Genomic DNA, 16,528 nt, shown 5'->3' with positions numbered 1-16,528 from the left:
TTTCTGTATCAGACATCTAATGACCTAAGGTGTGTAGGTGTGCGTACATAAATGTGTCATCAATAGAGTTATATAGCTTAACAGACAAAAATAACAGCTTAAAGAAAATATAATCAAAAAGAAATAGGAATAAAGTTTCCCATATCCCTATCCCTCTTTGTACTCTCAACAGACTTGAAACAACTGCATTAATGCAGCAAGCAATAGCTTGTAAAAGGATGCAAACCAGCTGAAACATTTGACAGACAGTGTTAAATACCAGAGGATTCATATCAACCACTTTATTTAAAAAGGTGCTTTGATGTTGGCTATCTTTCATGTACCTCTTTCATGGCACATTAATAAGGAAAACTGAGATGGGGTAAATTAAGTCCCAAGGTCATATCTAGAGTTACAGCACTGTGGGTACCTGATGAAATACGGATTAATGCTGCATGAGCACTGAATAAATAAAACCACTTCTGTTAACCACTCAAACAAGTTTTACAAGTAGTTCTGAACTTTATTCGGCAACTAGACTTCAGACATCTTAATCCCCCCAACACTGCTTTGAAACCTAATTATCATAATGTGAACCCGAATGTTAGGTCCCTTTCAAACTGCGAGTGCTATGAAGCAGAAAAGTAATGGGAATTAAGCTAGTGTAACATTAGAAATGTAGAGGCATGGAACTTGAAAGTGGCATTTGTTAAAGCTGAGAGAGTATAATGTAGATATTCAACAACATAAAACACACATTTAAATTGAAAAGGATATTTAAAGCATGTGCAGACACCTATAAAATACAAGCGGACCTAAAATCCTGTAGAACAAACCAAATCAATTTCTTGCCACCAAGGTCCAACTTCAAAAGGTATTAAATAGTCCTATTCTACCTTAGCAGAACATTTCTAAGTATTCTAAAGCAGACAATTTAAACATTAAAGAAAACCCAATGAGAACTTTACAAGACATTACAGACTTTCCCTTATTTGTCACAGTACAGAAATGTTTGAACTTAAACAGCAGTAAATTATTAATTACGTTGCTTATAAAGTCTCAGGAGCAAGAAAAGATTTTGCTGAAAGTGGCAGAAAAGGATTTTATATCAAGTTTAAAACCAAGTATAACTGAAATTAAGCACCAAGCCACCTGAAAAACAACAAAAAAATACACTTGCCTGGCTGCATTCTTTACTGCTTGTTGAAAACGATTAACAATTCATGACACCTATCAAACTTTCTTTTAAAATGAGCTTAAATACTTTATTCTGAGTGTGCATTAATGTAAGAAGCACATAAGAAAAGTCAGACTAGTAAGAATGTTTGTATTGTGTCAATGAAACTGCTGAGGCGGAAAGAAAAATTGTGATTTTATTTTTCCAAATATGATGATTGAGCTGTTCGTGTTGTCCTGCTCTAGAATAGTTCACCTGTCATTCAGATAGCTTTCATTTCCAAGATGCCTACAACTGACAGCAATCAAAGAAAAACAGTTGCAGTGATCAAAATACGGAATGAGATTCCTGAAATATTTTTTCAAGATTTTCATTTAATCCAAAAAGGCCAATGAAATCCTAAGAGTTCATAATCTGCCATGTTAATGCTGAACACACTGTTGTTTCATTTACATTTCTGGTCCTGTTAAAACAAATACACTTATCTAAAACAGAACATCTGTTTTGGTTATAATACAATGTATCTTTGGCAAGAGCTCACAATAGAACTAACAGAAATAATCAAGAATATTTATTGAACCTTGTAACAAAAACTGATTTGTAACAAAAAACCTGAAGACTAGATATGACTGTCTCTGGGCTCTAGTCCAGTCCTAATCTAAGTCAATAAACATAGCTCTAAAAGGGAAACTACATTTTTAAAAAAAAAGAAAGTCCTGCAGTTATTTAGGTTGGATGTAGGTATCTGAAAGCATGTTGGTTACAAAAATAGTGAAAAATATTTGCTTTAAATCAAAAACTGTCAAACTGAGTCCAGACAGGTTTTAAAGCCACATGAAAAATTGTGCCATATGCCTCATTTCCTACTACTGTCTTCACTGATTTGTCGTCGTCTTGGAAAACTTCAGTAAAACTATACGTCGTTTGTACTTGCCATTGCTGAGGATTTGTTATTTTAATTGCTTGCTTTTCATATATTTATTAGCACTAAAAAAGACAAAGCAGTCAAAGCAGTCATCAAATAATGTTTGAGAGAAACTGAAATGAAGAAAATTATTTTGGAAGTCTCTTTTGACACTGATACAACTGAAATATTTTAAAGTGAGAATCAGTTAAGTTGATTCTTGCCACACAACTGAAAAACAGGTGAAACGGTGTTCTCACTTAAGTCTGTAGTTAAGTGCTCACTAGAGTCAGATACTGAAGCCAAGGAATAACTTCATGCACAATTCTGAAATTATTGTACAGGACTTCAGTAGTAGAGAGACTATTTCAGCATATTTCAGCACGTACTGCACATACATGCAATCAATTAGTGTTCAGCTGGTTATTATCATTAACGTTCATTAGAGTGCATGCCTGTCCAGATTATTTGTGCATGCATCAACTGCACACACCTTCTTTCTAAAATTAGAGACTCTATTATTGCCTCATTTCCCTGGAAATGCATGATCCAAGTTCCATATGATGAACTGGACATAAAAGTATGGACAGATTTTTATTTTTTTAACAGTCATTTCTGATCCTATTCTCCACTTCTAACAAAAAATTTAAGTAGTATCATACTACAAGCTTTATTTGCCAAGGAAGCCGAAGTCAGTAGTACCTCTCTATCAGCCACCTTTCTGAATGACAGCTTAAGTAGTTAATTGGGATTTTGGTTTTAAAGCACTAGAAAACAATCCAGCCTCATCTGCCAAGCCACTTTACATTTGGACTCCTTTAAGGAAAAAGATTGTAAACACAAGTACAATTGGCAATTGTCTGAAACTTGCACATAGCAACAAACTGAGTTCTGTTTTGCTGGGCAAGGATTTCCACCTTCATGCAGGTCAGTGCATCACTGCGAGAAGCTGAATGCTTGGGAAATGGTATAATGTTAGATGCAACTAACTCATTCTGTTACAGTTTAAGCACTGGAGGGTTTTTGTTTTGTTCTGTCTTTTTTGTTTTGTTTGGTGGGGGGTTTTGGGTTTTGTGGGGTTTTTTTTACAGTTCAAACACTAAATTGATTTGTAAATCCATTTTTTAGTTATAACTGCAATCTGCTGAAGCAGATCATCTTTAAAAATGAACTGTTCCAACATTACTTAAATTGTTTCTTAGAGATTTGAATTGAAAAACAATTTATAAAGATGACTTGAACCAAAAGCATACCATGGGTTTCCACAGAACTGATTAGAGATCTGTATTTAGCCTACGTATAAACAAAGCCCTCATATTTTCCCCTATCATGAGAAAACAACATAACCAAGGGAAGACTTTGAACATGGAAACAGAAAAGTTTTTTGTCATCTGAGAGTGCATGCTCTGGGGGACTTTGTTATTTAAAAAAAAGATGATCAGCAGAGCACATTCTTCCAAGTCATCTTTCATAGTTCCCCTCAAGAGGTATAGCAGTTCTCACAACGTATGCCTACTGTTACCTATTGCTCAAATGATAATTCTGTACTAATTGCTCCTCATTTAGCAAGTATCACTTACATTTTTGAACTCAGACTGACAAATTCCAGGCATTTCACTGGATTATCAGAAGTGGGGAGGTAGATGTCTGGACTCATCGTTCCTTTCTGTTACTAAGAAATACCAAGGAGATTAAGGTTTTCTGGAGCTAGAAAGCAAACAGAGTGGCTATCTTGCAGGATTCAGTGGCATGGCTGGGAAACCCCAGCACTGGATAATGCAACGAGATGCACATAAAACTAGTTTAGCAGAAAGGGCAACATGGGAACCCCGATCTTCAAGAAAGAAATTCAGTCAAGACTCAAAATGTGAAGAGAGACAAGGACTGCAAGTCCAGCTTATTTGTAAACCCACACAAAAATTCACACACAAACAGCAGTCTACAAAGTTCAACAGCATCAAATATGTCACCTATAGCATGCAATACAAAAACACCCCTGCGTTCTTCTGATTTTTATTTTAATATGCAGTACCTCAGTTTTCTGCATACGAATTCTGAAGTAGGGACTAGCTCTTCACCATATATGAAGACAACGCAAGTAAACCATTAAAAATATAAATATATACTGAAAGAAAAAATTGTTTTGATTATGCTGTTTTTCACTTCCAGGAATTAATCTCACAGGTTAAACAACTGCATTTATACATTTTTCCTACAAATATCACAAGTTTCAGAAAAAGCGAAAGGTTAAAAAATTATCTGTCACTACTAGAAAAAGCAATAATCTGATAACCTGACTTCTGCCTTAGAGCATTTATACTAATTCCTATTTCACAAGAGCTTTTATCAGTTCCAAGAACTTGGTAGTTCTACTGGCCAAAAAAACAAACCCACAACCAAACAATACTGATAATCACTTTGCAAATTCTGTAATCCTGAACTATAAACAGGCAGACAATATTAAAGCAAAAGAGGAAAACACAGTGAGAAAACTGTCCACCACAGTATTATATAAATAAATTTTTCTGTGTAAACTAGTTATTTACATTTTGTAGCATACGATCAATAAATAAATAAAATCACTATTACTTTTTCAGACAAAGTGCTTATGTCAATGTAATGGATTTTTAAACTATATGAAGTGAACAACAGTGAAATTAAACATTTGCCAAAAACCACACAGTATGAAATGTTTTCCATTCTCTACAGTCATTAAAAATCCACTGTTTTCAAGCTGGATTCAGGAAAGAGGATGTCTAATTTTTGAGAAGCTTGAACAGACTCTTTCCTTTGCAAACAATTAAAATCAGAAAACCCCCACTATGTCTCCTGAAATAAAAAGGAAATTTAAGTATCAGATCTTGCTGAAAATTTACTTAGAAATCTTAGAAACAAAGAACAAGTGCAATTAAATGATAGTATAAGTTAGCAGGAATAATACATTTGTTGAACATTTCTGTAAGATAACTTCCTAATCTATTGAGAAAAGGCTCCATTAAATAAAAGGCTCCATTAAATGTATATATTAGTTTGAACAGAGAAAGGCCATAACTTTTTCAAAAATTTCCATAACTTATTTCAGTACGTTAAGACAGTGAAAAGGAAACAGTGCTGTTAAAGTTCAGCACAAAAGATAATCCAAGGTAAATCGCCAAAAATGCTTTAAAAAAAATAAAGGTGTGAATTAAAAAAAGCACACGGGGAAAAAAAGAAAGCAATATAGTACAGTTTCTATCCAAACCAACAGCAGAATGGTTTAGTTTGAATTCAACAAACTAACGGATAAAATTTGAAGTTTAAAGAGGATAAATACCTTCATTACTACCAGCTATTAACAAAATATTTATTCCCAGATCATTTAATACCCATAGGATTAGTAAGCATTCCATACCATAGTCAGACAACACAAGCTTTATCATTTGCATTTAAACCTCATTTATCAAGAAATAAACACACAATGCCAAACACAGGTCCTTGGCTGTTTGAGCTGCTATTCTCGCATACTTTGTTACAATGATAATAGCAACAGAGTGAACCTCAGGAAGAGAAAATAAAATGCTTCAGTGAGTCTCTCTTACTGACTCAGGAGAACTACTTTCATGCTCCAAAGAGCTACAGCCATTTTCCTTTGGCTGGAAGGATGGGTCAAGCTTGACTCAAAAAAGACAGACAAGGCAATAAAAAGAAACACTTCAAAAAAATTACATTTAAAACTATCTGTTAAGTTAAAATATGCTGAAAAGATGAGTATCACAGCAAAGTGACCTTACCAGTAAACAACATCCAGTGGCGCGAAATATTTCTTCATAATTAAGTCAGCAAAGTAAGCTTCTGTTTCCCTGCAGGCTGTGCCATTGCCAATCACGACAGTGCTACAGCTTTGCATAGGGTAAAAAGATGAACAATTACTCTTAATTATTATTTTAGACTTTTTCATACATAGCATTCAATGCACAACAATGACCAATACATCTTATTTTATATAATACAAGGTTCAGATTTAATAAGAACGTACTCCTAGTAACATCACGTTGTGTTTAACAGGTTTGCAGTGTGACGGTTCATGAGATGAGTCAAAATTTTCACTCATTTGTAATGGAATTGAACAGTGGTAATACCCGCAGAAAACCCAAAAATGATACTTCATAAGAGAAAAGTAATGTTATTTACAGTCCTCAAACCCTTTCACCTCATATTTCCCTCATCTGTTACGAGTCATGAAAAAGGGCAGAAGCCCAAGCAATCATCTTAATTCCTTAATGGGAACATCATAGTTTGCAACAGCTTGCAAGGTCACTGCCTCTGACTGGCCCCACCACAGCCAGTCAGCCATCAAATCACCTTGTTCGAAGCCAATCTAATGCTTAAAGACAAACTGGACTGTATGCTGTGGCAGTTCAGCAGCTAACCAGATGTCTGTCCACAGGGGATCCCAAAACAGTTGGATACAATAGCCCTTTAATCATGCTGCCCCTATTTGCAAGTCCATCTGGAGATCTATCTGAGCAGGATTTCCTTTGCTTAATAAAACTCTTCCAAAGACTAAATGTGGCTTTTGGAACAGGGAAAGATCGATGAGTGGTTTGGGGGTTGTGGGGGGTAGGAAGAGTGAGGCTAATCTTATTCCTTAGCTGAATGTTAATTTCTATTCCTATAAATAAATGGATTGACAGAGCTTTATGGGGATACATTCATAGCATGCAGCCTTAGTCATAGCCATGGCTTGATTTCATATGCTTCTAACATCTACATAGTGTAAAAGCATGAACGTAGACTAAAAGAAAAATAAGCTCTGAACTACATAAAAAAAGAATAATTCCAGTTAAATCATTAGAATTTTTATTCCAGCCAAAAGCAAGTATTTATATAGTGAAGATTTTCATTACGTTTGGTAAGAAAGAGTAATAAATGGAAGTTTCTTTAGCATACTTGTACTGTAGCAGAAGCCTCTTTATCTTCTCAGCTTCACGAAATCCTTGACCAGAATGCAAGTAAACGACATCAGTATGGAGTATCTGACCTAGAACAATGAAAGGCAAAGCCATATGATAAAAACCACAAAGATCCAAAAGCTATATCCTGCAGAACTACTAAAGTTAATTTGATGATTCGCAAAGAAAGCTTCTTAATAAGCCATCTCTCTCTTATTTTTGTATCCAATTAGAAGAAATGTATGGTGGGCAGAGGACTTAAATGCTTTGGCTGCCAAAGCAAAATGAGTTGACACATTTTCTAGTTCCCTGGGGACATATCCACACAACAAGTAACGAGCATCTAGTCATATTAGGCAAATAAAGTGTATTATATTGTCAAAGAGAAAAACAGCAATTCACTGCAAAAGATTTATTGCTCTAGTCTAGTACATTTTACAGATCCAGTAAAGAGAGATGAAAATTAGGAATGCAGTCTCAGGACTTGCAGTCCAGGAGCTCTAGGACTCCAATGCCAGCTCTTGCCATCATCCCATCTATCACATTTGGAAATAACTCTGTATTAACTGGTACTGATAGCTTATGGTGCAATGCAAGCTAATAACTATCTACCTTACCTTTACTGCCATTTTAACACGTGTCAAGAGCACATCTTTCCTTACATCCACCCTGGCCAGATATATTCTCAGACAAAAAGCAACGACAAAATAAAAGGAAAACAAACCATTTTCGCATGGGCCTAAAGAGGTATGTATCCCCAGATCAGACTAGGATGAACTGGAAAGGCTCTGTTCTATATCTGTCTAAAAACTGAATTAAAAAGTTCTGCAACTACAATGTTTCTGACTTCTCACATTAACACACATACTACCAAACAAAAGGGGCTGATAAAGTGTCCAGATGTCCAAGATATTACCCATGAAAAAAGCAAAGTTAAAGAAAGTATTTAAATTCAAATTCTTCATTAAACAATAAAAATGCCAGGTGTTCTCTTTGCTGACTACTGAGGGGCACAATTATTTGAACCTGTATTCAAGAAAGCAGAAGGGATTTTAAATTCTGTTTTAGAGAGGAGTAATAACACCAAAAGAGACACCGGAATCCAGGTGCCAGAAACTTAACCTTAAGCCTGAAGAAAGGATTTTGCATGACAGGATGCGTGGAAAACACTAAAAGCTTAAGGAAAAAATCAGTTCAATAAAAAAGTAGGTTTTGAAATGATCCTTTCCTCTAAATGAATATATTTTTATCAGTCCTTTCAAAAATACTTGGAATTGAAACTTACTGGTCGGTGAAATAATTGCCAACTTGCAGCCATGTTTGTAGCCAGGATCTACTCCCATCAAAGTACGGCCCCTCACAGGGCTGGTCAGAAGCAACTGCCGGAGATTTCTCCCAAACATCATCACAGACTCTTTCTCTGCATCAGATGTCAACTTTGATCTTAGAAGGATGAAAGCAAAAAACATTTTCCCCTCAATTAGCTTTCAAACGCACTTTTGAATTGTTCCAAAGTTGTAAGGCTTTTTCCAATCATGTTTTCATTATCTTTAATTAAATATTACATTTCCAATCAAGTTTTTGACACTTTTTAAAAAAGGATCAGCTATATGATCATCTCATTCTGGGTCTAAGAAAGTAAATCAACATAAAGAGTATAATAGAAACACCTATAAGAATGTACACATACCAACTAACATTCAAACATCAACTCATAATTTTGAGCGAAGAACAGCTTCCCATCAAAGCTGATACCTAATTGCAAAGAAAAGTGGATTTGAAGGCGGCATGGATTGACTTCATCATAACTTCCCAGTTCTAGAGAAAAGTCACTACCCAGCAAAAAAAAGGATGATCATTTAGGCTGAGAGGTACTAGAGAGAAACTGGAAGGGCCTATCCAATTAATTGCTAACACACCATGACTCATGAGGCATTTAATTTCATCTACGAATTACATTATCTAACAGTCATCACAGAAGCGTTTAGACTTGAGGTCTTTCTAGGAGGGTATTCCGCTTCCTCAGAACCAAACTAGAAAGCTGATGGGGTCATGATGTTCCCTACCTTTCTTTTCCATATTCTTCAAGAGAAAAGTGAGTTAGTGCACCAAGGATTGACTTTGATGACTTCAAGCAAGAATACTTACTGCAGAGTGTTATGTCTTATTTGTCAGATGTGGCCAGTAAGATAATGACTGATAAGGACAAGTGTTTCTGTCATGGTATGGCATCTTATACAAAAAAAGCAAAATTGAAAAAGTCTAAATGGGGACACAAATATTCATCACCTAGCTGATTTTTTTTTTTTTTTTGCAGGTACTCATTGCCATTTTCAGCTGCATTACATTGTCAGTAACTACAATAATTAGGCAAGCAACAGCAATCCAGTAAAGCCTTCATATAACTTAAAGGGTAGCCAGTGACCTTATTCTCCTTTTCCTTTTACCCATCACCGAAAAAAGTAATACCTGGGTTTATTTTTACAGAAGAAAAAACCTGCATTCCCATTAACTAACCCTATAAGAATGGGGTGAGGGAAATTACTCAAGTTGTTTAGGTCAATCAATGCATGACACAAGCAGGCTACAAACAATTCAAACACAAACCTCATAAGGGCTATTTGACATGACAGGTTATGAAGCTGTTCTGAGCAATTTTCAGATGTGGAAGAACTTAAGAGTCTGACCTGAGTTTGCCCAGGATCCAATCAAACAACGGGCTCAGCCGTGTCTCATCCCACAGTGGTACAGAAAGAGCTGGTACTTTGTCTCATTTGTAAATGTCTCATTTGTAATCATGTCTCATTTGTAAAGCGGTCTAGATTCTCTTTCACATTGTTGACTGAACATTTTCTAAGGAAGTGTGCAACAGCAAAAGGCTCCCTTATATCCCCATGCTTTTTGTTTTTGTATCAAGTATACCAAATTAACACAGACATGATTTAAAGTGAGATGGTGAAGGGTATACATGCATTCCAAGACTCCTTAGCAATTCAAAACATGCGCTCAGCACCAAAGAGCAGACACTCTGTATATTGCACCACTAAAGACAAGAATATGGGAATGGCTGCACTAGTTCAGGTAAGTGGTCCCTCTATCCCAGTATCCTGTCTCCAAGTGTGGCTATAAGCAGCTGCCTAGGGAGCTGATACAGCAGCACTAGTATACTTGTCCCATAATCTTATCGTAGCCTCCAACTATTTCCAGTTCAGAGTATTTCCCGGGTTTGACATGATTTGTCTCTTTAGTAGCCCATAACAGATCTCTTGTCCAACTATCCAGTCCCCTACTGAACCCATGCATGTTTCTTCCGTCCACATAGTCCGCTGGCAGTGAGTTCTGCAGGTGCATCACAAACTGTGCAAATAGCTGCCACCTTTTGGTTAGAAGCTGATTCTTTTTAATTTTTATGGCCCCCCTAGGTCTTATACTGGAAGAGAGTAAAAATTTATCCCTAGAAACCCTGTGCCACTCTTCACACGCCATTCATCTCTAAGTCCTCTCTTTTCCGAGCCTAAGTGTCATAGCCTAGTCAATCATAATATTCTATATAAAAGGAGAATTACTTCCCCTCGCAAGCATGATTTTACACTCATCTCCACTGAACTTCAGTTGCCATTTCATTTCCTGATTATTCAGTCTTGCAGCATCCTCCTCCCATTCTTAAAAAAAATACACAAAAATAACCTAAACCACAGAACAAGCTTCTTCCAGGGAGAGTCCAGGGACAGAACAATTTGATGCCACTTGTAAGAGACCAGAGAAAAAGCAAATATCTTAAGTCTCACAGCTGTATGGATCTTCTACATACACGCAAAATAGAGATTCAACCAGCCACACGTGCATAGAAATGAAGTTTAAAAGTGGCTTGTAAATAAGGTAAGGTTGAATGCTCTTAGACTGGAGGCTTTATAAAGAGACAGGCCAAGTTCCAGCTTTCCATCTATCCCAGAGATACGGGGTCCCTATTGCCCACAAGGCCAAGTCCTCCCACACTGCAAATTCACATCAGTCCACCTGTGAAGGGAGACTTGTGCAGGAATTAAAATTGCCCCTAAACACATGCTATTAGTTATGTGCACCTTATGGAAATCATGTTTAAAATTGGCATGAATATACAGAAACTTTTATAGTAACAGGAAATGTTAAAGTGCCAGGTGCGTAGGGGGAACATAACGTACGTCCTTTCTATTACATAATATCCTGTATTTTTTTATTTCAAATATAGACCTCTCTTTTCTCTCTAACTGTCTCTCACTCAACACTTGTATCAATGACATGATCTACTGTCCCAAGTACTGGCCCTTAATTTCAAGTTTGGGATAGTCATTTGATCCTTGAACAAATATCAAGCTACCTCAAACAATCTAATATCTTTCCCTTTTTCAGTGCACTACTGGCTTCATCCAAATGGCAAGATGCCCAGCTTCATGTTTTTCCAATTTGTGACAATTCTCATTAATATGGCAGAGATATAAGGCAGAGGCAGATAGCAGTCCTCCTCTCTAAACACAAGGGGAATGGTTATTTTGTAAAAAAACAAAACAAAACCCTTCAGTTGCTACTTTATGAAAAAGTACCAACCAAGTCAGAATTTCAAGCCCCTGCCTTGAACTCTATGAAGCACTCAGACTGTATAGCACTAACAGGTATATTGTAATAAAAGCAAATAACCTAATCATGACCTACTAGCTTCTATAGTCAATGTTCTAAGAGTCAGTTTTTAAATTGAGATTTAAAACTCCCCACTTCCATATACAGTCTGAGAGGCAATCCTTTCCATGGAAAAATATCTGCAAACTAGCTTCAGGTGCGAAACAAGATATACAGAGAAATGTTTGTGTCCCTGAAGACAGAGGAGAGAAAGCACTCACTTTGAGAAAGCATGGAAAATTAGGAAAGGATTATCCATTAAAAAATATGTCCGTGCCACATCACTTGTATCAAATCCTGATGGAATCATTCCATGCAGTACTGCAACAAAATAAAATGTATTTCAAAGAGCCAAAAGCAACACTGGACATTATTATACCAGATACAAGAAATGATGCTATCTGACAGAGTGGAAGAAAGGAAATTAAACAATAAATAAGGTAACTGTCTTGCTGGCAAGTTTCATTCTTCTGATCACTAGAAGCACCAGAAATTTCAATACACTCTTGGAAACTTTCTGTTCCAACATTTAATGGTGCGTAGGGGGAACATAACGTACGTCCTTTCTATTACATAATATCCTGTATTTTTTTATTTCAAATATAGACCTCTCTTTTCTCTCTAACTGTCTCTCACTCAACACTTGTATCAATGACATGATCTACTGTCCCAAGTACTGGCCCTTAATTTCAAGTTTGGGATAGTCATTTGATCCTTGAACAAATATCAAGCTACCTCAAACAATCTAATATCTTTCCCTTTTTCAGTGCACTACTGGCTTCATCCAAATGGCAAGATGCCCAGCTTCATGTTTTTCCAATTTGTGACAATTCTCATTAATATGGCAGAGATATAAGGCAGAGGCAGATAGCAGTCCTCCTCTCTAAACACAAGGGGAATGGTTATTTTGTAAAAAAACAAAACAAAACCCTTCAGTTGCTACTTTATGAAAAAGTACCAACCAAGTCAGAATTTCAAGCCCCTGCCTTGAACTCTATGAAGCACTCAGACTGTATAGCACTAACAGGTATATTGTAATAAAAGCAAATAACCTAATCATGACCTACTAGCTTCTATAGTCAATGTTCTAAGAGTCAGTTTTTAAATTGAGATTTAAAACTCCCCACTTCCATATACAGTCTGAGAGGCAATCCTTTCCATGGAAAAATATCTGCAAACTAGCTTCAGGTGCGAAACAAGATATACAGAGAAATGTTTGTGTCCCTGAAGACAGAGGAGAGAAAGCACTCACTTTGAGAAAGCATGGAAAATTAGGAAAGGATTATCCATTAAAAAATATGTCCGTGCCACATCACTTGTATCAAATCCTGATGGAATCATTCCATGCAGTACTGCAACAAAATAAAATGTATTTCAAAGAGCCAAAAGCAACACTGGACATTATTATACCAGATACAAGAAATGATGCTATCTGACAGAGTGGAAGAAAGGAAATTAAACAATAAATAAGGTAACTGTCTTGCTGGCAAGTTTCATTCTTCTGATCACTAGAAGCACCAGAAATTTCAATACACTCTTGGAAACTTTCTGTTCCAACATTTAATGATAATAAAAAGAAAAGAAAAAGAACAGTGAGGGGTGGGTTGGAAATATTAATGCTAAAAGGAGGTATTGAATACTTTAGCAGCCCTTTGCTGTCCTAAAAATCAGCTTCTGGTGTGGGTGGAAAGAGAATAAAAGAAGGATAAGGGTTAAGTGGTCATGGACAAGGAATACTACTGGCAGGTGCTTTGCATTCCTCTCTATAGGAGATGTTTCAGCTTTTCCTAACCAGACACCACCAATCATGCAAAATTATCACAGAGAGTAAAACATAAGCAGACATCCACTCAGGAACAGGCAGCAAGCTTTGTATGCTTTGCATTTATGACTTGTGAGTTACATCTAGGAAGTAATAGGGAAGGAAGCCTTTTTTTTTTTAATTAAGAGAACAGAAAACCTTCAGCAACCTACTGCTGCAGCAGCCCTCAGTGTTATACACACCACAGAGGCCACAACAGTCCTGTGGTAGGAACCACGAAGCAAAAACACAACAAAAGAGCCTTGAAGAACCCTTATGTCAGTTTGCTTATTTATGATAAAACCAAGCCCCACTAAAAGGTAAGTCTTTTTTCCTTATTTTAAAAGAGTTTGATTGTAGAGAAGGCTAGGAATGACAACTACTTCCACACTCATGTGACAGAAGCCAACAGTTGGACTCACCATCATGAGATGTTCATCATTTTGGCCAAACAATAGACACAGTGCCTCCCCTAAGTAGCTACATGTACTGTGGTCACAAAAAAGTGAACTCGTCATTTTCAAAAATCTGTGAAATTCACAGTAGCAAAAAACAGGCTCACTAATCAAAAGAGGTGAAGCACTCTTGCTTGCAAAGTAATGAGCAAACACAACATACTGTAGTGAAGAAACCCAAAAGCCATTAGAAATAACTGCTGTTCAAAGCTTTAGCTGACAGATCTTTTCAGAGGGGAAGAACATAGAAGATCCAGCCAATGATGCTCATGAAAAGAAATGCCAGGAAAACAACTCCAATTTGAACAGAAACATAAGCGCACAGCCAAGCAGGTACAGAAGAACTGTATTTCAGAATGTGGTTGCTGATTTTAGGTACTGAATAACCAACACATGTCATTTTGATACAAGTCATTTCAATGTTTCTGGTCCAAGAAACAGGGTCTCTTTGATAAACTCCATTTGAACTACCTCAAAACAGGTATTAAAACTTAGGTCACATATCAGAAAGCTTTGCCAGAATCAAACATGTTATGCTTTGGGGAGCTTCTCTTGTATTCAAGAGAAGAATCACACCATCAGTACTGTTAGCCATTAGAAGATAACTCTTTTAGAACGTAGACTTTTTGACATGTTAAGTAATTTCGATTATGTGGTAAACTCCTACACTACACCGTGAAAAAAACCTATTTAATTAATGTTACTTTGATACTAAGTTTTAATTTTCCTTTACATTTAGAACAATATTCTAGATCTTACAAGTGACACTTTGCCTGATTACATCATTACTACAGTATCACCAGCAATAAGTTTACTGACTTCTCTAGAGCCATCACAATACCCACAAAATGGTATCAGACTAACATTATGACTAATTCGTTCACCACAAAGTGCAGATGACAAACATGAGGGACATTTCTAACCACAACAATTACTTTGCTGGTTTCTTTCAGAGAGGTAAAAGAGAAGGAGTCAGAACAATGTCACTGGCAGTAGTATTGCTGTGACATGAAGAGATGCTGGGAAAATTCAGTGACATAATGGTTTATGCTAATACAAGGATAAAGATGCAACTATTATGGTAATGTAGATCTAAACTGTACTTTATTAGATAAATGTACAAGCAACAAATATGTAAACATGTAAAATGACTTCACAGAAAGATCATTTCTCTACTGTAGCCTAAACCACATAGGGTCACAAATTAAATCTACAGAACCAAGACTACACAGTTCATTTCTTCTGTAAGCACTGAGCATTAAAAACATGCTGATATTTTCAAATGGATAAAAGATATTCTAATAAAAAGTTGGGGAGGGAATTGTTAAGAAATTGGTAGTATGAAAATACACATCCATTTTGGGCTTACCTGAATTCTCTACAGAGGAGAGGATATATAAGACGTTTATATGCATCTTCTACCGAATTCCGTAGTATCCTCATTAATTCTGGTTTTAAAAATTGTTTAGGTCTCCATCTGCAAAAGAACAGAAAAAGAAAAATAAGAAATATTTTAAGAACATATGCAAAAACTCAGAAAAAAGGGAATTTTCAAACAAAGACTTCTACATTGAGTATAATGTCCTATAAACTGCAGAATTACTACAATAATTAGGCAATGAAATCATAGCTTCAAATATGAATGGAATGAGAAGTTGCTCATGGTTCTACTATCAGACAAGGGACAAGGCCTACCTTTTATCTTTTTTTGTTAGGTATTAGAATGCAATCATATTTTATGTTTTAAAGAAAATATAAAAAAATGTTACTCTTCACTTGGAGAAGTCAAAGCTTACCACAACTGAACAAAGAACTTTGTTCCATATCACCATTAGGGTTGCATTATTTGCTATTCCTCGATACATAAAAAAATGACTAAACATCCTCTGTGAGTGTCACTGCAGAGCTACTGCTGTAAGGCAACTGTGTCCAGACAGAAATTCAAGAGCTACACTAATATCAATTAATGAAACCCAATTCAAATTTCATTTGGAATGCTGTGAGTATCTCTATTCAAACTCAAAATGAAATCTATCAATTTTGCAGCAGTCCTTAAAAAAAAAAACCACAAAACAACAAAAACCAAACAATTTGCAAATGATTCTTCTCTTTTATCTGTTGCTGATATATCTAAAGTGTAAATAACATTCTAGCAAAAGGGAAAACAAAATAAACAATACCAAACAAACACAAGACGATTTCCCAACATTTTCTAAGCCAAACTCTTTGGAGCATCCCCTTTTCTAAGGAAACTGTGCACAGTGGTCATAGCCGTAAAGACAATTACTTCAAATTTGGTCCTAAAATACACCTCAGTTTCAAAGCTCTCCAGAAGAGAGATCCCAGATATTTATTCCATTGATCTTTTTGTTTTGGGCAACATTACGGGGGAGGGGGGGCAGGGGGAAGTCCTTGAACAAGCACAACTGACTCACTGAGATTGTCCACCCAATGCAAAGGGAGAAAGATTGAGGAGACACAGCCAGATGTATTATACTCCAACAGAAGTAAAGACTATGAACATTTTCCATTACAGTCCACCTGTTTTTTACTTCTTTTTAAAATACTGATAACATTCAGAGTTTTCTTCATTTAGTGTATTTTTTTACATGCCTGGGTCCCTAACTG

The 16,528-nt window shown here is 36.2% G+C and overlaps 1 protein-coding gene across 2 annotated transcripts in view; it reads right to left on the bottom strand.

The window, feature by feature from the left end:
• SRBD1 (S1 RNA binding domain 1) overlaps positions 1–16,528 on the bottom strand; it is a 133,337-nt gene that overhangs the window by 91,591 nt on the left and 25,218 nt on the right. For both annotated transcript variants that reach the window (XM_009278384.2, XM_009278386.2), the window contains exons 12-15: positions 15,270–15,377; positions 8,277–8,434; positions 6,990–7,080; positions 5,831–5,938 (exon numbers count right to left, since the gene is read on the bottom strand). In XM_009278384.2, the coding sequence (XP_009276659.1) occupies positions 5,831–5,938; positions 6,990–7,080; positions 8,277–8,434; positions 15,270–15,377 (465 nt within the window). The remainder of the gene's footprint in view (positions 1–5,830; positions 5,939–6,989; positions 7,081–8,276; positions 8,435–15,269; positions 15,378–16,528) is intronic.

The sequence above is a fragment of the Aptenodytes forsteri genome, unplaced genomic scaffold, assembly GCF_000699145.1.
Source record: "Aptenodytes forsteri isolate BGI_AS27 unplaced genomic scaffold, ASM69914v1 Scaffold130, whole genome shotgun sequence".
In the NCBI taxonomy this organism is placed as follows: domain Eukaryota; kingdom Metazoa; phylum Chordata; class Aves; order Sphenisciformes; family Spheniscidae; genus Aptenodytes; species Aptenodytes forsteri.
This window is presented reverse-complemented; position numbering and strand designations above follow the sequence as displayed.